The sequence below is a fragment of the Neoarius graeffei genome, chromosome 9 (genome assembly GCF_027579695.1).
Source record: "Neoarius graeffei isolate fNeoGra1 chromosome 9, fNeoGra1.pri, whole genome shotgun sequence".
NCBI classification, from domain to species: domain Eukaryota; kingdom Metazoa; phylum Chordata; class Actinopteri; order Siluriformes; family Ariidae; genus Neoarius; species Neoarius graeffei.
The window spans coordinates 15,253,476-15,275,512 of record NC_083577.1 but is presented as its reverse complement, the minus strand read 5'-3'; the positions used below and the strand labels follow the sequence as shown (position 1 = coordinate 15,275,512).

The window sequence follows — 22,037 nt, the reverse complement described above, 5'->3', positions numbered from 1 at the left end:
GCTTTGAAGCTTTTTCAGATTATGATACTTTAAGTCAGCTGTACAGTAGTGACAGTTCATCAGGCAAAACAGTTATTTTTCAGTTTTCAGGCAGTCCCTAAGTCTGACAGTTTATTTTACACATCGGTTTCACTCTTAAAGCCCTCACTGATAGTGGATCCATGGCGTGTACACTTAGTGAGTCAGCTGAAGCAAGTTTAGTGAAAAACATTCCCAGCATTACAAAGCAGCCTGCTCAAGACATTGTCATTGTTGGCTGTGGAGGCCATCGAGTCACACCTACAGCAATCTACGACCTCAACGTTACTGTGTACGGCTGCCCCATGACTGTGCCTACCTTAGTGGTGCCAGGCTAAACAGAAGAGTTCATCCTAGGCACTAACGCAATCAAAAAGCTGTTGATGCAACTGAGAGAGACGAGTGGCTACTGGAGACTCATGTCCACGCCCAGCCATAACCAGAGTGAAGAGTGCCGCGAGTTCTTGTCCCTTTTCTCCAACACTGTGAGATGGAGAGGCGAGTCTGTGCCTGAGAGAGTGGGTACTGTAAAGCTCCAGAGAAGGGTGACGCTAGAGCCGCAAACAGAACACCTGGTGTGGGGGAAGTTGCCTATGTCTTCAGTCCTGTCTGTGGGCAGCACAGTCATCGTTGAGCCGACAAAGTCAAGGTCAAGGCCAAAGCAGATAATGGTTGGCAGAGTGATCACACCTCTTTGGGGAGACGGCTCCATCCCACTGAAAGTCATCAATCCAACCAGCCACAGAGTCGTACTGAGACGGAACGCCAAGATAGCGGACGTGTCACCTTGTGTTGCTGTGGAAGACCTACCGCAACCTACAGAGTTCAAGTCGAATGTGCAGTGTGCAGAGAGTGGCTCCCCTTCATCACACAGATCACCAGAGGAGATGAGACGTGTCCTGTGCAACTTGAATCTCTCTGACATCGACTTGTGAAGTGTCACCACAAGGGAAAGACAGGCTGCTGCAGATCATCGAGAGTCATGAGTCAATCTTCTCCAGAGACAAAATGGACTGTGGTGACGCTAGAGGTTTTGTCCATCGCATTCACCTCACTGACGACAGGCCCTTTCGTTTGCCATACAGGCGCATACCACCCAGCCAGTACACTAAACTAAGATCAGCACTGAATGAGATGGAGGAGAAAGGAATTATTCGCAAGTCGCACAGTGACTATGCCTCGCCCCTCGTCTTAGTCTGGAAGAAGAACTGCGACTTGAGGATATGCACTGACTTTAGGTGGCTTAATGCACGCACTGTCAAAGATGCCCACCCACTCCCACAGCAGGCGGATGTCCTTGCAGCTTTGGGTGGCAATGCATTCTTTTCCACCATGGATCTCACATCAGGCTACTACAACGTGCCCCTACATGAGGATGACAAGAGGTATACTGCCTTTTCCTCACCATTTGGCCTGCATGAGTACAACAAGCTCCCTCAGGGCTTATGCAATAGCCCGGCCACGTTCATGAGAACGATGATGTCCATCTTTGGCAACGAAAACTTCAGTAGTGTGCTCTGCTATTTAGATGACTTGATGGTGTTTGCCCCCTCTGAGTCTGTGGCCCTCCAGCGTCTTGAAATGGTCTTCTCACGTCTGTCCAGGCACAACCTGAAGCTGGCTCCCAAGAAATGCTTCTTCCTCAGACGATCTGTCAAGTTCCTGGGCCACATCATCTGTGAGGAAGGCATTAAGACAGACCCGGACAAAGTTGAGGCCATCTGCAAAGTGCAACAAGTCGATTTGATGGAAGCCGACGGACAGACACCATGTCCGAAGAAGATAAGGTCGTTTCTTGGAATGGTGCTGTACTACCAACATTTCATCGAGGGCTGCTCTGCTAAGGCCAAGCCACTCTTTCAGTTAAGGTCAGGGTCCAGCAAGCAGACACCTGTGAGAAAGGGGAGGAAACCTCGAAAGAGAATGTGTTACGCGAAGCTCACTCCCACTGACTGGACACCTGCATGTCAGAATGCATTTGAAATCCTGAAGTCTGAGTTGCTGCAGAGTGCGGTCTTGGCCCATCCATTCTTCGACCAGCCTTTCATCTTGGCCATTGACGCATCCTTTGATGGAGTTGGAGCAGTCCTCTCTCAAATCCCTCCTGGTGAAGAGGTAGCAAGACCAATAGCCTTCACCAGCAGAACACTCTCTCGCTCTCAAATGAACTACCCGGCTCACAGACTGGAGTTCTTCGCATTGAAGTGGGCTGTCTGCGAGAAATTCAGCCACTGGCTTAAAGGACGTCACTTCACAGCCTGGACTGACAACAATCCCCTGACATACATCCTGACAAAACCCAGACTGGATACTTGTGAACAGCATTGGGTGGCTAGGCTTGCGTCATACAGCTTCGATCTCAAGTATGTCCCAGGCTCCAAAAATGTTGTCGCTGACGCCTTGAGTAGAGAGCCATTTGTTCAGTCATGTATAAGCCACCGCCTCATCACGGAGCCTTATGTCTCACTTCTGAGGAATGTCAGTGGTGTTGGGGATGACACTGTCCAGCACGCATTCAAGTACAGCAACAACCACCAGATGGTCCTGAGGTCAGGCAAGCAGCCATGCGACACGTCCAGCAACACATCCAGCAGCTGCAGTGGTTCAGTCGAAGCGCCTGAGATTTCAGCTGTTCTCAGTGCACACTCCACTGGTGGGCTGAGTGAGGTAACGGGTGTGGGCCTAGCTGTCCCTCAATTGCAGCAGGCTCATGCCCTTATCCCTCACAGCAGCTTGGTGAACCAGCAAGGTCAAGATGGAACCATCAGTCGAGTGCTCTACTACATCGAGAGATGTCGAAAGCCTTCCAAAAGGGAGAGAGCAGATGAACCCTCCAGTGTGCGCCAGCTCCTGAAGTACTGGGACAAGCTGACCGTCCGTGATGGGGTGCTGTGCAAAGAGCGGAGAGATGGCAACATGAACAAACGTTTTTTTCCTGTTTGTGGTGCCTGATTCCCTCAAAGCACAAGTACTGAATGGGATCCACGATGCAGCTGGACACCAGGGAAGAGCCGAACACTGTCCATCGCAAAGCAGCAATTCTTCTGGGTCGGGATGAAGCGAGACGTCGACGGGCACGTGAAGAACTGCCACCGCTGTGTTGTTGGGAAGACTCCTGAACCCAACACCTGTGCTCCGCTGGAGAGTATCCACACATCAGAGCCAATGGAGCTGGTCTGCATTGACTTCTGGTCTGCTGAGGTGAGCGACGGCAAGTGCATGGATGTCCTGGTTGTTACAGACCATTTTTCCAAGATGGCTCATGCGTTTCCATGTAAGAATCAGTCTGCCAAGCAAGTAGCTCGAAAACTTTGGGATGAATTCTTCCTCGTCTATGGCTTTCCGAAGAGAATTCACTCAGACCAAGGAGCGAACTTCGAAAGCAAGTTGATCAAGGAACTACTGTCTCTGGCGGGTGTCGACAAGTCCCATACCATGCCCTATCACCCCATGGACAACGGCGTCGTCGAGAGGTTCAATAGGACCCTTGGGTCCATGATTCGAACTTTGCCTCCGAAGTCTAAAGCCAAGTGGCCGCAGATGTTGCAGCTGCTCACCTTCTGTTACAACTGCACAGAGCATGAGACAACTGGCTTTGCACCTTTCTACCTCATGTTTGGCCGAGTCCCTCGTCTCCCAGTTGACATCCTGTTTCAAAGCGTCCTCTCTGATGATGTGGTGGTGGATCACAGTGAGTTTGTGTCCCGCCTGAAGAAAGACATGCGTGAAGCTGTACAAATCGCACAGAGACACAGTCAGAAAGAGCAGACTCGACACGCAAAGCTCTACAACAGAAAAGTCAAAGGCTCACCACTCGCCATTGGAGACCGAGTGCTTGTTGCTAACAGTGGTGAAAAAGGGAAAAGGAAGGTAGCTGACAAGTGGGAAGCCTCTCCATATGAAGTTGTGGCTGTGAACCCTGACATCAATGTGTACCGAGTTAAAGACATTCGCACTGATAGAGTGAAAGTGGTCCACAGGAATCTGCTACTCCCTGTGAACTTCCTTCCACTTGAGATCCTTCCACAGGATCTTCAGTCCACAGACCACCGGCCACAGCTGTCCACAGACCTCCAAGGCCCTCCGTCCAGTCCAGCAGTCCCTGAGGGCAACCCTCCGGCTGATGATTGCGTGGGAGATCGGACTGCGCATTGGGTGCTCAACAGCCCTGACGACTTCGAGAGGGAGGAGCATCGAGATGACCTCGCTGAAGGGCCTGACGTGTCTGAATCGGACTGCATGTCGGAGCCAGGTGACTCTGCAAGTGGAGTTGCAGCTGGAGAGAGTGATCAGCTCAGCGTCGTCCTGCCCGTGTCTGATGACCCGCAAAAGGCTGAACCCCACTCCATCGTCCCCACCCATGATGACACCGTGTTGGATGAGCCCGTTGTCACCACTCAGCCTCAGAGCTTCGATGATGCTGGGCCACAGACAAGACGAGGTAGAGCCATCAAATCGCCCAAAAGACTCATATGTGAGATGAATGAGCAAGTCCTTGACACTACACACACTTCCACAGTTAATTCTTTTATATCTCTAGTTGCCAGCTTGTTTTAAGCTGACAATCTCACCTGCCCAGCTAGTACACAGTAGCACATATGTATATATTGTAACATCTTTTTCAAGTCACATGTGTTTTGTAAGGAGACATCACAGTGTAGTTTTCATTATCAGTCGTAGTCTTAGCAGAGTTTGAGGTGTAACAGTCATCTCTGTAATCTACTTGTTAGTATGGGATATGGCGCTTTCCCGGTCTTCAAGTACTCCCGAGATGGAGGATTTTTTTTTTAATTGACAGCTTTTGACTCTTTAGTGACTGTAGTACACTGCAGGTTGTTCTTTTTTTCTTTTTTTTCTTTTCTTTCTTTTAGCATTCCTGTAAGGCTTCTCCCTATCTCTTTCTTCTCTATCATTCTTATCTTCTTATTAAGAAAGTCTTTATGGTACGTCCCCAATTTAGCAGGATTTAAGGGGGGTGTATGTAACGGAGTTATTAATTTGTGCAGTTAAATCCTGCATAAATGGGATTTATTTTCTATTAATGTGGTTGGTTTGTTTTCTTTGTAATAATTACACACGTTTTGATATTACTTTTGTTTTCATGCACATCTCGGGGCATTTCCGTTTTATAGCCTTTTGTCCCTCCTGGCTTCCCATCTTCCGTCTCCCACCTTTATACGCCCCTGCGTCCCTCAACTCTTCCCTGTTTGTTTAACCTGTTGGGAAGAGGTATGTTGTTCCCAAAACACACTATAATTAATCTATAATATATCATACTGTTGTTAAGCCATCGATGTTATATGAAACCATAATCCTGTACTTTAATCATCCCTTAACACTACGTTCACACTGCAAGGCTTAATGCTCAATTCCGATTTTTTTGTGAAATCCGATTTTTTTGTGAGGTCGTTCACATTAACAAATATATGCGACTTGTATGTGATCCTCAGTATGAACGAAAAGCGACCTAAAAGTGTTCCGCATGCGCATTGCAGGATACGACGACGTCACACGCAGTGAGCATGGCCAGTGTTTACGGAAGTAACCTAAAGTTTCCTGTGTATGACAGTAGCCAGCATGGAGTACCTGGCAATGATGCAGTTGTTGTTGCGACGGAGCCAGAACATGCACAATAGCCTGATGTTAAGGAGGAGGTTGAGAAGGAAGAGGGCAAGGGTTTTGGCTCAGGCGTTCTGCGGGGTAGTGACTGCAACCTCCGTTCAAAGGAACGTGTGGGTGCGGAGTCGCATTAATGTCATGCGCCATGTTGTTGTAACTTTTTTTGAGAGAGCCACCGCCTACTTCAGCACAGAATAGTGACGTTTGTGGCTTGTTGATGACGTGTAAGTCGGATGAATGCGACCTGGCGGTTCAGACTGAAGTCGCATATGAAAAGATCGGATAGGAATCGGAATTAGGACCATGTAGGTATCATACCGCCATCTTGTGTCAGAACTACAATTCCCAGTCCACTTCCGTGTGACCTACGTCACGCGTGGGCGGGATCATCTACGTCATCATACAAGGAAACATAAAACAATGGGACAACGCTTCCATCTTTGCTCTCTCACGTCTGGCTTCCGATGGATCTGGATGTATAAAGAGGCGCGCTCTCCACCCCAAAAAGACGTCTTCTTTCTTGCAAGATCCATCACTCAGCGCGATTTTCCTTCTTACCCTTGGCAAAGGTAAACTCTAGAGTCGCGCGATCTTTAAACTCAACCTGAGTTACAACCGGTTTACTTGCATTAGAAGTGACGTCACGACTGCAGCCCAGGCAGTTAAAAGTTAAGAAGCGATTGAATCCTTTTTAACTCAAAGCGCTGTGCATCTTATTCTGATCAGAGACTTTTCCTCACGAACGCTGAGGTTCGGACCAAGAACCCTCTGCTTTCCACAGGAACCACCCAAGTGCTCCGTTCGACCCGAAAGTTTCTCCGCCTCCATCACGAGCGGCTCACGTGCTCCCACGGCGAGGCCCGAGACTACACCGGCGAATAGTTCTTCATATCTTGCTAAAGGCAGGATTAAGTAAGATTTTGGAATTTGGGCATAATTAGGATAGTCTTAGGAATTTGCTTTTATTTGAAATAGTGTGAATTTAAACCCAGGTTTATTGTTACACTGTTGAACACGCAGCGTGTTGATTTATTTTGGTTCTATGTTCTCTCAATTGTTTAATAGATAGGCTGCGCATGCTTCTCTCTTTTATTCTTTACTACTAACATATAGTTCTCATTATTATACATCTTGATGTCATTAAGATTTCAGTGGATTCAGTATGGTTGAGCTAGTGGGTTAGCTACAGCTTCGCTTTTGTCTGCTTAGCAACACAAAGCTAATCAAGGCCTACCATGTGCTCAGCAAGCCATCAGGCCTAACAAACACACTTTAGCTAGGCTATAGGGCCTTTCACAAACACATACTAGCAACACAAGGCTAATCTAGGCCTCCACCACGTGTAGTTAGCTACACGAGGCTAAACACAGAGCTAATCCTTTGTTCTGTTTAGATAACATTCTTTTGTTTAGCTACCAACAAGCTAGGCCTCCACCACGTGTAGTTAGCTACACGAGGCTAAACACATGGTCAAGTCCTTCACACTCCCTCTCTCTCTCTCTCTCACACACACACACACACACACACACACACACTTCACTGCTTGTATATATTGATTTATCTTTTTATCTTTGTATAATAAATTCATTTATTAAACAAACTGTGTTTATTTGTGTGAACAACATCTGAAGTCCCCAATTTTCTCAAAGAATTCAAAAAGGGTGCAAATGTTATATAATATGGTAAGTGATCTTAATAATTTGGAAATGTACCATAATTTAGCTGTTTGGTAATTTATTATTAAGCACCAGGATTAATGGTATGATTCACTAAATGATTCCCTAAATGATTCATTGAACAATTCCCTAAATGATTCACTAAATGATTCATTGAACGATTCACTGAACGATTCACTTCAAATGAGAGTGATTCTATGGTATGATTCAATTCAAACGAGTCAAATTAAATGATTCAATGGGATTGATTCATTTTAATTATTGACCTTCAAAATTTAATGAGACTGATTTAACGAGATTGATCACTTAATATCAATAATTAACTGATTGCACCCACAGTTAAATTGGTGCCCCGTGTGAGGCGATTGGTTTGTTGACTTCTGGATTATTGTTCAACAACAAATAAACTCGGTTTGATTCAGCAACTGCTAAGGTATATCCCCAGGTGTGTTAAAACGGTTAACAGTAGTGTGATAACCATATCACCAATACTCATAACCTATTCAACTTAGGATAAGAGAGCATTTCCAAATAAACCTTCATAATTAATTACATAGTTAATTAATAATGATTAAATTGATAATTAACTTGATTAATTATCTAACATCCAGCCTAAGTAAAATGGCATCCCCTCATGTCTCAAAAATGGAAGACAACGCTCAAGACGTGTCTCTCCTTGAGGTCATCGCAGGCCTCCTTCACTGCTCTGCCTCCGGAAAGGCAAACATTAAGTACACGAGTGAGAGTGAATGCCAAAACAACTTGGATAACTCAAACAAACATATGAGAGATCCAAAAAGAACAACTATTAGTGTCCAAGTGGCACTAGGTAAGCTATTCCTATCATACTTCCAAAATGCTGATTCAGAAATCAGATGCCTTCGCGGAGAGGTTGAAAGGCTGACCACCAGCAACGCCAAGCTGACAGCCGATCATAATGATTTACATAGGGAGTGTGAGCTCTTGAAGACCTCCCTTGATAATTGCACCAAACGGCTAGAGAAAGCCGAAATGGTTGCTAAGAGGGCTGCCCAGGAGCAGACCCCCCAAGAGCAGCGCGAGGGGCGTGAAAGACCCCCAACAATGCGCCAAAGCTCAGAGCGGGAAGAGGCGTCCGAACCGGACACCGTAAATGATCTGGTCGAGAACCAGACATCCCGCCAAACTCCATCAACTCGCTACACGACTCCGTCGTCGTCTAGCCAGGATGGAGCTGCCCTGCGCTCATCCCGAGCCCAGGCCCGTAGCACACCTAGGTCAGTGCGCTTCAGTCTCCCTGATCCATCTCCAGACGAATCAGACCACGCATCTCGTGCGAAGCGGGAGCGATTCCAGAGTAGCTCAGACAGTGAGTACTCAGAAGAGCCAAGAAGGTCGCACAAGGACGTGCACCAAACCCTTCGTTTACGGCAAATTGACCTACTTGCCAAAGATGTCGAACAATTCGATCCCGACAATCAAAGAACAAATGTAAATAACTATTTACGAGAAATTGATCGATGCCTGATGGACCTGCCGAACGCCACAACACGTGAAAAACTTAAACTAATCTGGAAGACCTCCAGTAGTAGCGTTCGTGCCTTTTTAGAGACACTACCCCCAAACATTCGCGATAGTTATTCGAAACTTCGCAATTACATGAGGGAAGAATATGCGCCATACACGGACGAAACCTCCGCGATATTGTGTGCATTACAAGTCAAACAAAAACGGTCTGAGGCGCCTCGTGAATATTACAGACGGCTACGTACTGCCTATTTCCAAGGTAGTAGTGCACCAGGGTTGGAAGAAGATAGAGGTTTCATATCTCTCTTCTTGCATAACCTCCACCCAAGCGTGCGGACCCATGTCACACTGACGTGTCGACAAGGTCGCTATTCGATGAGGGAAATTAGGCGACTAGCCCAAATGACCTGGGAGACCATCGTCAAAACCGCAAACGGAAACGATGATGAACCCAGGGTCCTTAGCCTCCAGGGTGAGGACAAGCCCCGCTAACCTTAGAAGGAGGTGAAGCTCCAAAAGGGGGACCCACCTGGAAAAATTCCGGTCCAGCCCGATCCTTGCCGAGCCATCACAAGGGTGAGTGGAAAAATCGACAAGGTAAGGCCAGGAGGGACCAAGGGCGAGTCCACAGTGACGATGGCAATCGCCCATCACATGAAAAGGGTCATAGGGAACAAAACGGTTGGCAGCAAAACCGTCATCCCCGCTCTGACCAGAAACGGCAGAAGCGTTCCGACCGTAGCTCTAAACGCAAGGGTAGAGACGACCAACACAGTGACTCAGACCAACCTGGTGAGTTCCACTCAGAGCTGGACTCTTTAAAAGCCCAGTTGGCTGAGATTAAAGAACTGTTACAGGAGACGTCAGACCCCTCAACAGATAAAACAAAGGAGCCCAAGAAAAATGACAAACCATTTGCTGGCATGACTAGGCCAGGAACCACGGGTATATCTCGTAAAAGGGGGAAGGAGATCTCTCTGAAACAGCAGGCGAGGGTCAGGATGTAGGGCCCCCCCTGGTGGCGAAGGCAAACACACAAGACGCACCTCTCATGTGCGCTAAAGTCTTCACCACCATTTCTCAGACACACGGCTCTCACAAGGCGACCCAATCCCAACCAAGCCCTGCGACATAAACTTAGTCAGCTTTACACAAAACAAAACCCCACAGTCGTTGGATCCCACAAAATATGCACAAAACTATTGCGACGAGATTAGTGCGAACACTGATCAACCAAGCGCCACGCGAGATCAAATTTCTGATTAACTTCAGTTCATGTCTTGGCACACCGAGTCCGGTGTCGAAACACCCGACATCGCGACTCCCCCTAGTGGCAAAAAAAAAAAATCTCCCTCTATCCATCGACTCAGACACAGACACCCATTTCACTGCTGGTGTAATGGCTGCGCTGTGGAACATGTTAGGCGTCGAGGTGAAATTCCATATCGCGTACCACCCTCAATTTTCTGGTCAGGCTGAACGAGCCATTCAAACCATTGTGAGCATGCTGCAAAAGTATATCACAAACCATGGTAAAATTTGTGATGTGAAACTTCCCTTGGTGCTAAGGGCCATTCGGTCCACCCCTCATTGCGCCACTGAAGTCACACCCTTTGGGATGATGACTGGGCGAGAGTCGGTTCTTCCCCCGCATCTCCTATACAAACCAGAGGCCATGAGCGTCGCGATTGCATACACTGCACATCAACATGTCGCCGACCTACAACGCCACCTACAGTCAACCTTTACAGGTGCCCAAAAGAATCTCGATTCGAGAGTAGAAGGACACAAAGCCTACTACGCCCGAATCTCAGAGAAGTTCCTACCACCCTGGTCGAGACCTTTCGATCGTGGGAAAACCGTTCCCCGTCGCGTATCACATTAGGATATCTAGGCCTAATCAAATGCTTTCATATCGATTTCCATGATAATCGAATCAAACCTTTTGAACAGTCCTCACTCCAAAAGGGGGTGGACGACAGCTAGGCCCATCCTGTCCACTTAGCTTGTACGCATCACTCAACCATAAGCGTACACTAACATTCCCGGTCAGACTTCACCAACACAAAGAAGTAACCCTTCAGTATAACATGGTAGATAAAATACTAAAATCCGCTATTATTACTAGTGTGTAGTCATCGCAAATACACCTGGCGTATAGTCTTGGCAGTGCTATCCTCATTTTTGTGAATCCACAAACTTAGAGATGTGCACCCCCACTAAAGACATCCACTGGGTCTGCCCAGGCAACCCATACATAACACTACACACCTAGCTAGATAAGATGGTCTGTGTCCCCGACAGCTAGCCGCAGTAGCGCACGCTTTCTAGCCAGACCCCCCCACTGCTATCACCTTCCCAGAAGATTAGGTTTGCCAACCCAAACACTAATACTTCTTTCCTTCCTTCATTTCTTCTCTTTTCTTGTTTTTTTATGCCTAAGAAATTGAACACTACATGTTTCATGTTCCATGTTTAATTTTTTTGATGTGGTTTTGATCTAGTTAGTTAGATAGTGATTATATGCCCAAAATGCCCATAGTGATTATATTATGCCCAAAATGCCTCTGTCTCCAACTGTCTTACTGGAACTCACAAGTTTACAGTCTTCACAGGACACCATGGACTGCACAGGACAAGTCTACCTCAAGGACTATGGACACGGCGATGATACGATACGGTGCTCTCAGTGCTACGACTCCGTCATACCCCTGAGACCAAAAGGGGGACTGTAGGTATCATACCGCCATCTTGTGTCAGAACTACAATTCCCAGTCCACTTCCGTGTGACCTACGTCACGCGTGGGCGGGATCATCTACGTCATCATACAAGGAAACATAAAACAATGGGACAACGCTTCCATCTTTGCTCTCTCACGTCTGGCTTCCGATGGATCTGGATGTATAAAGAGGCGCGCTCTCCACCCCAAAAAGACGTCTTCTTTCTTGCAAGATCCATCACTCAGCGCGATTTTCCTTCTTACCCTTGGCAAAGGTAAACTCTAGAGTCGCGCGATCTTTAAACTCAACCTGAGTTACAACCGGTTTACTTGCATTAGAAGTGACGTCACGACTGCAGCCCAGGCAGTTAAAAGTTAAGAAGCGATTGAATCCTTTTTAACTCAAAGCGCTGTGCATCTTATTCTGATCAGAGACTTTTCCTCACGAACGCTGAGGTTCGGACCAAGAACCCTCTGCTTTCCACAGGAACCACCCAAGTGCTCCGTTCGACCCGAAAGTTTCTCCGCCTCCATCACGAGCGGCTCACGTGCTCCCACGGCGAGGCCCGAGACTACACCGGCGAATAGTTCTTCATATCTTGCTAAAGGCAGGATTAAGTAAGATTTTGGCATTTGGGCATAATTAGGATAGTCTTAGGAATTTGCTTTTATTTGAAATAGTGTGAATTTAAACCCAGGTTTATTGTTACACTGTTGAACACGCAGCGTGTTGATTTATTTTGGTTCTATGTTCTCTCAATTGTTTAATAGATAGGCTGCGCATGCTTCTCTCTTTTATTCTTTACTACTAACATATAGTTCTCATTATTATACATCTTGATGTCATTAAGATTTCAGTGGATTCAGTATGGTTGAGCTAGTGGGTTAGCTACAGCTTCGCTTTTGTCTGCTTAGCAACACAAAGCTAATCAAGGCCTACCATGTGCTCAGCAAGCCATCAGGCCTAACAAACACACTTTAGCTAGGCTATAGGGCCTTTCACAAACACATACTAGCAACACAAGGCTAATCTAGGCCTCCACCACGTGTAGTTAGCTACACGAGGCTAAACACAGAGCTAATCCTTTGTTCTGTTTAGATAACATTCTTTTGTTTAGCTACCAACAAGCTAGGCCTCCACCACGTGTAGTTAGCTACACGAGGCTAAACACATGGTCAAGTCCTTCACACTCCCTCTCTCTCTCTCTCTCACACACACACACACACACACACACACACTTCACTGCTTGTATATATTGATTTATCTTTTTATCTTTGTATAATAAATTCATTTATTAAACAAACTGTGTTTATTTGTGTGAACAACATCTGAAGTCCCCAATTTTCTCAAAGAATTCAAAAAGGGTGCAAATGTTATATAATATGGTAAGTGATCTTAATAATTTGGAAATGTACCATAATTTAGCTGTTTGGTAATTTATTATTAAGCACCAGGATTAATGGTATGATTCACTAAATGATTCCCTAAATGATTCATTGAACAATTCCCTAAATGATTCACTAAATGATTCATTGAACGATTCACTGAACGATTCACTTCAAATGAGAGTGATTCTATGGTATGATTCAATTCAAACGAGTCAAATTAAATGATTCAATGGGATTGATTCATTTTAATTATTGACCTTCAAAATTTAATGAGACTGATTTAACGAGATTGATCACTTAATATCAATAATTAACTGATTGCACCCACAGACCACATATCCAAACGGCCTGGGTCGGATTTGAAAAAATTGGATCTGTGTCGTTCATATTGTCAATAAAAGATCGGATACAGGTCACATATGGACGAAAAAATCGGATTTGAGTCACTTCAGCCTGCAGTGTGAACGTAGTGTTAGTCACCCCTTGATGTATTGTCGTGTCCTTGTGTGTATATATTGTATTGTCATGTAGTTTATATAGTCACGAGGCCCGTGGCTTAGCTGTTGTTGTTAGCATCTAGTATGTTTTGGCATTTCCTTTTAATTTTACTTTGCCAGGAGTGGGTAAGAGGGCCTCCGGAACCCCGCTGATGCATTTGTTTGTATGTATATCCAGGTGTGTAATTACTTGTGGTTTCGATGTTGATCAGAAAATCCGATGTTAGTCAAAAGTCCGCTAGCATAAAGAGCTAACCGGCAAACGGAATACTAAGCTCCGCTTAGCTTAAAATGCTAACGCTAATATATAAGTTTGTTGTAAAATACATTGCCTTTTTTTTTATTTATTTGAAGATGTTGATCAGTTATGCCAAAATATGTAACCCCTTGCCCTGTTTGTTTAACCTGTTGGGAAGATGAGTGGGTGAGAGGGCCTCCGGAGCCCTGCTGATGCATTTGTATGTATATCCAGAGACCTCAGTAAACTGTAATGATGGCAGCCCTCCGTGCGTGGACATTCCATTCTTTCTACAACACAACACAACGCAGAGACAGAACACAACAGTAACATGGATGCCACGGGGGGAGCGCTATGTTACAGATCTGAAAAGGTCTGTAGGATTGTTAGGGCGTGTGCTGTGCTGCACAATGTGGCACAGCTACAAAACGTGCCTTTGCAAGCTGAAGAGGTCAACCTTGACCCCGATCCCTATCCCCAGGCATTCCACCCAAACGCAGGAGCCGTGCGCCAGCGCAAGGAGGTGATGCGCCGCTTGTAAATAATTAGGTATGGAAACAAATGATCACTGGCGGCTCGTTAATAGGGGCAATTTGGGCGATGCACTCCCAAACAGGGAGGGAGATTTTTTTTTAATCTACTCCTATTACCATGGCAACAGTAATGTCATTGTCCAATCAGGCTAAGGTCGCGCCTGGTGTAGCCACGCCCTTTTGGGGCGATTTCTGTCAGGTTCAGATTTGCCCCAAAATCTCCCATTGACACTAATGGTACGTACGTTTTTTTCGAAAATCATGCTCCCAATGCATTTTCTATTAGGTTTTATGTGCTAGCACAAGCAGCGTGCTTACGTCATACGCCTGTTGCGCGGGAAATGTGTGAACATTCTATGAAGATGGCGGCAAGTGTTGAGTACAACAATACGATAGCGTCTCTGAAAGAAGTTCCCTTTAGTCGTCGTACCAATGAGGAGAAAACAGCAGTCAAACAGCTAGGACCTCCTAGACCGAATTTAAACATCAAGCAAGTGTCTATGAAGGGGGAGAAGACCTACTCAAAAGGTTTTAACAAGAACTGGTACCACCGGAAAACTTATGCCGCTTTTCCACTACAAACGCGGCTAAGTCGGGCTGAGCCATGCCGTGCTGAGTCGGGCTGAGCGGGGCTGTTGGAGTTGCATTTCGACTACAACCACGCTAAACCGTGCTGGCTGGAAGTGGGTGGACACATTGGGTGGAGTTAGCGAAAGTGGGTGGATGTCAGGTGATGTCATTAAGCAGCGCAAACAGTGACATCAGTGATCTTTTAAGCGGTAGTCTCACGACCCGAATAGTAAACAATAAACATGGAGGACATGGAGTCGTTAGTGTTGCTGGTCTTGGTGCTGTGGCTTGTTGTCACCGACAACGCGGACAGATACTGGCAAGAGCGTATAGATGAGGCGAGGCGCATAAGGCTTCAGAAATTCTCGTAATTCGTAATTCTTCTCCTTCCGGGTTTGCGGTGTTTACAGATCCCAGCGCGCTCGCGGGGCGTTTGTGGGCATGTGAGGACACTCCTCCTCACCAATCAGTGCACAGGGGAGTGTCTGCTCACGCCCCCAGCCTCACTCGGCTCGCTTTGGCTCGCTTCAGCCCTACTCCAAAACGGTGCGAGTTTTAGGGGCTAAGCAGGGCTGAAGCGAGCTGAGTCGTGCTGGTTTTTGGTAGTCGAAACGTGAGCCGTGTCGGGCTGAAGTGAGCTGAAGCGAGCTGAAGTGAGCTGAAAAAGGGTAGTGGAAAAGGGCCATTAGCTAGCTGGCTGTGATGTAGTCAATGCTCTTTTTTGCTACCCTTGCGTTCTCTTCCACTCTGGAAGTAGCACAGCAGACAGTACAGTGATATCTGATATTTGAATTTACTAGGCAAAAGGTTTTTTTTTGTGTGTGTTACCAATGGCAGTTGTTTTACCAATGGCAGTTTAACATTGCCATGCTTGGAATATTTTAGTAGCCTCAAGTTCTCTCTGACTTGGTGTAAATTAAGCATATTTTCAGTTTTTATATTTTGTACAGTATGTGTTCATTGGAGCCAGCAGCACCTTATCTTTTTTCCAACTTGTTAAGCCAAGTTGCACTGACTACAAAACCATGTGTAACCTTGTGTGTATATAGCTAAATAACTAAAGCCTTTTGTGTTCATTGACATGCTTGTAATACTTTAAATTTCCTTTTAAGGCATGGCTTTCTGGAGGAATTCTTGGGGAAAAAACTGCAGAATTTATTTAGACTTATTATTTGTTGTTAAAATGGTGCAATTCCATATAAAAAAAACCACATAATTAAGCTGCACATGTTTGTTTGATGGTTATGCTTTTCTTCATCTTTTTCAAAACTTAAATAAACACTTGTTTTGGATTTATATCCTGCCACTTTGCATTCTTTAGAATGAAGAAATTAGAATATGTTTATAATTAAGAATTTGTGTCTACTTATTATAGAATACTGGAAAAATATGAGAAAATAAATGAGTAATGTAATATTAATTGATTGTGATGCCAAATGTTTTGCTTTGAAGGCTTCACAATGAATCTTCCTTAGTTTAGCCTGGCAAGCTAGACTAAATGTGAATATTTGCCACTCGTAGGCAAAAATATTTTTGGCCGCTAGGCGGGTGGGTCTAGTTTACTAGGCTACCTTAGTTTGCCACTTTTAACTTGTTCAGTGTTGCCACCTAGTGGAGAGGAGAGATATTGTCTATATTGATATCTGAATTTACCAGGCAAAAACAAGTTCGGCCAATTGATTTGCTACCTAGGTCAATTTACTTCAGTCCTGTGGACATTTATGGTCCGTGTAGACATAACAGGGGAAAACTGCCCCCCTGAAAAAAAATTCAGGAGCCGCCACTGCAAATGATTACTTTATAAGAAATTATTTAATGCTGGCATTTAATGCAGACAACTCATTTTTTATTTCTTTTAACTCCCGGGCGACCTTGCGGACGGCATCCACATGTTCCCGCTGCACCTGCAGCACTGAATCTGTTAGGATATGGGCGCTGGTGGCTGGTTTCGGCATGCATCGGAGGCCGTGGACGTCTTTGGGACCTCCGCTGCCACAGCCGACACACTGCTGGCCTCACTGGCACACCCAGCAACTGCGAGGGAATTTTTTTGTTAATAAAATACTTTTTCTGGATGAAGACTCATTTCAATTAATTTCACACCCATTTCAAACAAGGGGGGCACACGTGCAATGTGAGGTGGTTCCTTGATACACAACCAAAAAAAAATTGCATACCCAAGTCCTCGGCTGGTTCATGTGGCCCAGCATCGGTGTCACCCTCCTCCTCACGCACAACTCCACTCAGGAGGGTTTCCCCTATAATGCCAGCCAGTTTTTGATCCAGTGGGGTGAGCTCCGGCTCCCCCTTCCCCCCGCACGGACACTTTGGCGGTGTGCCGTGATCCTCTTCTTGGCGTCCACCTTTATGTCGGACCATTTTTTTTTTTAACCTCTGCCATAGTACGGCCTTGTGAAGCTACAGAATTGACCGCATCGGCCACATGCTGCCATTCACACGTGTTTTTTTTTTCGCATTTGTAACTCCCGTACTATGGCCTCCAAACAAAACAGCTCGACGCTGCTCCACTTCATCTACTAGCACTTAAACTTCACAGTCGGTGAAGTTGCGCTTCTTTGTCTTTCCTTCTGTTTTGGGCATGTTGTCCACAGATATCAATATTCATTAAGGGCGTTTTGCTGAATATTTATAGGCAATTGTGGGTGTGTCTTGAGGTACGCACAGGTGCTGCAAATTTAGAGTGGATGGTGATTTATAAAGGGAAATTGGCATGGAACGTGCGTGCGCACGGTTTTACAAATCAGAATATTTTTGTGCGCACGCACATTCTGAGTTTCGTGCGCATGCCATCTTCTGGCGTAAATCCTGTGCAAAGTTTTATAAATGAGGCCCCTGGACTGCAGGCTAGCCAGTTCAGTACCCAGACCCTTCTTCTACGCAGCCATGATGCTGTAATTGATGCAGTATGTGGTTTGGCATTGTCATGTTGGAAAATGCAAGGTCTTCCCTGAAAGAGACGTCATCTGGATGGGAGCATATGTTGCTCTAGAACCTGGATATACCTTTCAGCACTGATGGTGTCTTTCCAGATGTGTAAGCTGCCCATGCCACACGCACTAATGCAACCCCATACCATCAGAGATGCAGGCTTCTGAACTGAGCGCTGATAACAACTTGGGTCGTCCTTCTCTTCTTTAGTCCGAATGACACGGCGTCCCTGATTTCCATAAAGAACTTCAAATTTTGATTAATCTGACCACAGAACAGTTTTCCACTTTGCCACAGTCCATTTTAAATGAGCCTTGGCCCAGAGAAGACGTCTGCACTTCTGGATCATGTTTAGATACGGCTTCTTCTTTGAACTATAGAGTTTTAGCTGGCAACGGCGGATGGCACGGTGAATTGTGTTCACAGATAATGTTCTCTGGAAATATTCCTGAGCCCATTTTGTGATTTCCAATATAGAAGCATGCCTGTATGTGATGCAGTGTCGTCTAAGGGCCCGAAGATCATGGGCACCCAGTATGGTTTTCCAGCCTTGACCCTTACGCACAGAGATTCTTCCAGATTCTCTGAATCTTTTGATGATCTTATGCACTGTAGATGATGATAAGTTCAAACTCTTTGCAATTTTACACTGTCAAATTCCTTTCTGATATTGCTCTACTATTTGTCGGCGCAGAATTAGGGGGATTGGTGATCCTCTTCCCACCTTTACTTCTGAGAGCTGCTGCCACTCCAAGATGCTCTTTTTATACCCAGTCATGTTAATGACCTATTGCCAATTGACCTAATGAGTTGCAATTTGGTCCTCCAGCTGTTCCTTTTTTGTACCTTTAACTTTTTCAGCCTCTTATTGCCCCGTCCCAACTTTTTTGAGATGTGTTGCTGTCATGAAATTTCAAATAAGCCAATATTTGGCATGAAATTTCAAAATGTCTCACTTTCGACATTTGATATGTTGTCTATGTTCTATTGTGAATACAATATCAGTTTTTGAGATTTGTAAATTATTGCATTCCGTTTTTATTTACAATTTGTACTTTGTCCCAACTTTTTGGGAATCGGGGCTGTAGAAATGACTGAAATGATTTGCTTTGTTGCTATGGCAACAAAATGCACTCCATCATGATGAAGCAGCTTTAATTTTCGGTTTCTTAAAAAGTAATTTGCATGTGATTTCATCTCATCTCATTATCTCTAGCCGCTTTATCCTGTTCTACAGGGTCGCAGGCAAGCTGGAGCCTATCCCAGCTGACTACGGGCGAAAGGCAGGGTACACCCTGGACAAGTCGCCAGGTCATCACAGGGCTGACACATAGACACAGACAACCATTCACACTCACATTCACACCTACGGTCAATTTAGAGTCACCAGTTAACCTAACCTGCATGTCTTTGGACTGTGGGGGAAACTGGAGCACCCGGAGGAAACCCACGCGGTGCATGTGATTTTGGTCCAAATAATGCTGACAAATACCAAGTGAAGGCTACATGAGTAGAGTGTGTGTGTTTCTAGTTCCCTAAGGTAAGTTACAATGTGAAACATACACAAACTCCTGTTGAAACAGGATAAACTCTCAAAGTACTAAAACATTCAAGAGTATCTCTCTCTCTCTCTCTCTCTCTCTCTCTCAGGACCACATGCGGTTTGTCAGTCATTAATAATGTAAGGGTGTATTTTTGCTGAGAGAGGGAGTCAGTGATCTCTTATTTACAGTGAAGGGGAGGGAGAGAGAGAGAGAGAGAGAAGGATGGTTGGAAGGATGAGGAGAGCAAGACAGACAAAAATAGAAATTTTTTCATAGAGAGGTAGGGGAAGAGAGACGGAGAGAGGGAGAAAGAGAAAAAGAGGATGAAATAATAAGAGGAGAAACGAAGAGAAGATGATAGGAGTGAGAAGACGACAAGATAAAAGCATAAAGAAAGAGAGAGAGCAATACAAAGAGGAAAGCAGTAGCAATAATGATCCATTATTCCAGAGGCAAAGGTGGCAGGAACACACACACACACACACACGTTTGACAAGGTGTGTCAAAATAATACAGCACCATCATGAATCAAGAAAGAAAGAAAATTATACTAAAATGAACAAACTGAATAAATACAGAAAGAAAGAAGGACAGGAAGGCAGGATTGTTTGTATGAAGTTAAAGAGTAAATGTACCTGTGTTACCTGACAAACAGTTCTGTGTGTTCTCTGTTCACCTGCTTATACCTGTTCCTCTGTTAACCCCTTTGTTCTTTTTCCTCCTCACTGTGACTCAGCAGTTTTTTTTTCTATCTATAGAGAATTCCTGTGTTGTTCCTTCTTACTGAATGGTGAATATTTTTGTTGTTTTGTTTTCTCTGTAGAATGTCCCTCAGCTGCCCTGCGGCAAGGCACTCTATAACTATGAGGGCAAAGAGCCTGGTGACCTCAAGTTCAACAAGGGTGACATCATCATCCTGCGACGGAAAGTGGATGAGAACTGGTACCATGGAGAACTGAACGGTAGCCACGGGTTCTTACCGGCGAGCTATGTGCAGTGCATCAGGCCGCTGTCACAAACACCGCCACAGGGGAAAGCACTCTATGACTTCGAGATGAAAGACAAAGAGCAGGACAAAGACTGCCTCACCTTTGCAAAGGTACACATTATTGATCTTATTTCTTATTTATGTTCTGTTTGTTTTTAACTCGTGAAAGAAAAAATTAGGAAAGAAAGAAGCTAGTAGAATGTCTGTAATGTTGATGAAGCAGGACGTGCATGTAAACTCTGTATAAACCATATTTATGAAGTGCAGTCCAAGAATCATTCTTGTGATTCTTGATTGTGGGTCAAAGAAGGCACGCAGGGAATAATCTCCATAATCAGAATGAAAGACGAGGGTTAAAACCAGAGAACATCACAGAAACATAGAAAACAAGGCATCAGATACACACAATAAGACTTTACATGAAATACTGAAAGAGCAGGGTATAGATGGACCAACTAATTAAGGACTAAACTAAACACAGAATAGGTGCACACAATTAGATAACAAACCAATGACAGGTCAGGGTGGAACTGTGCCATGTCCTGAAAGGAGGATTTTGTGATAGAACCAGAATGCGTATTAATTGACTTTAGTATCAAAAAACATTTCATCTTAGCAACAATTTCAGTTATTACTGCATTATTTTATGATTCATTCTAATTAACAATTATTCACCGATAATAACACTGACTTTGAGATGAAGTTGAGGATATTATTCACTGATCTTCAATGAGCCTGAGGCAGATCATTGTTTTACTATAAATGCACAGGTGATTATTTAAAAAAATTTAAAATCATATTAAAAATAACTTATTTCAGACTTCAAAAGCAGCATGTAAATGTAATAACAGCATGGCACAGACTTATCATTTATCTATACTGAGTCACATAACATGCTTTGTTTTGAAATCGATAAAATAAATCACAATTCCACCTTACTTTTGAATAGTTTTAGACCAAACTTCGTAGCCTCTTTAGTGCTTTTAGGAACAGCATTTTCCTTCATAATTTGAAATTCTTCCTCACTTATAGTGACAAAGCGATTGGCCGCTATTTTGCCGAGTCACTTGAGGTGATTATCGAGAAACAGTACGAATTTCTCGACCATTCAGTGCACACGATTTTCCATAAACACCTCCATATTTATACTAAATCATATTATTCAGTGTGTTCTATGAAACTAATAGGAGCACGGGCAAGTATTAGAGTGGGGAATGTGGGCCCACAGATCTGGGACGGGACGGGACCCTGGACACTCCTCTGTTCTCAGTCAATAAAAACAGTCAATTTGTGAAGCTTGATGAGACTTGTTGGAAAAAATCATGGATAACTGATGAAGTTAAGTGTCCTTGGTGATGCACTGGGGTTAAGACACACTTGCTGTGGAAACAACTAATTTGTATTTCAGGCCTCCGTATCTCCTCTTCAGAAATTTTTTTTTTTTTGGTGTATGTCTTGTCTGGGCTGAATACACACTGGTGTGTGGGTGTGTTATTGGAAGAAAAGCTTCGTTTCTAGAGGAAACGGATGCTGGAGAAAGGCAGCTGGACGCTTTGGAGCACAGAGTATTCATGAGAGAGAGAGAGAGAGAGATATTAATAGTAGTAGCCTGTAGAGTTGCCTTGTGTAATTAATTGAAGATGAAAACATTTGTGGGTGTGAGCAGGAGGGTTTTACTGTCTGATACATTTTAAGGCCGATATTAAGTATGTAGTTAAGACTATTAATTAATCAATATTATTATACATACAAGACACTTTTTCGATGGAATAAAAACGTGTTGTATTCCC

At 44.7% G+C, this 22,037-nt stretch overlaps 1 protein-coding gene across 1 annotated transcript in view; it reads left to right on the top strand.

Annotated features, from left to right (window-relative positions):
* LOC132891471 (E3 ubiquitin-protein ligase SH3RF3-like) overlaps positions 1-22,037 on the top strand; it is a 378,551-nt gene that overhangs the window by 241,011 nt on the left and 115,503 nt on the right. Inside the window, exon 2 of the mRNA XM_060929049.1 lies at positions 20,083-20,358. Within this exon, the coding sequence (XP_060785032.1) occupies positions 20,083-20,358 (276 nt within the window). The remainder of the gene's footprint in view (positions 1-20,082; positions 20,359-22,037) is intronic.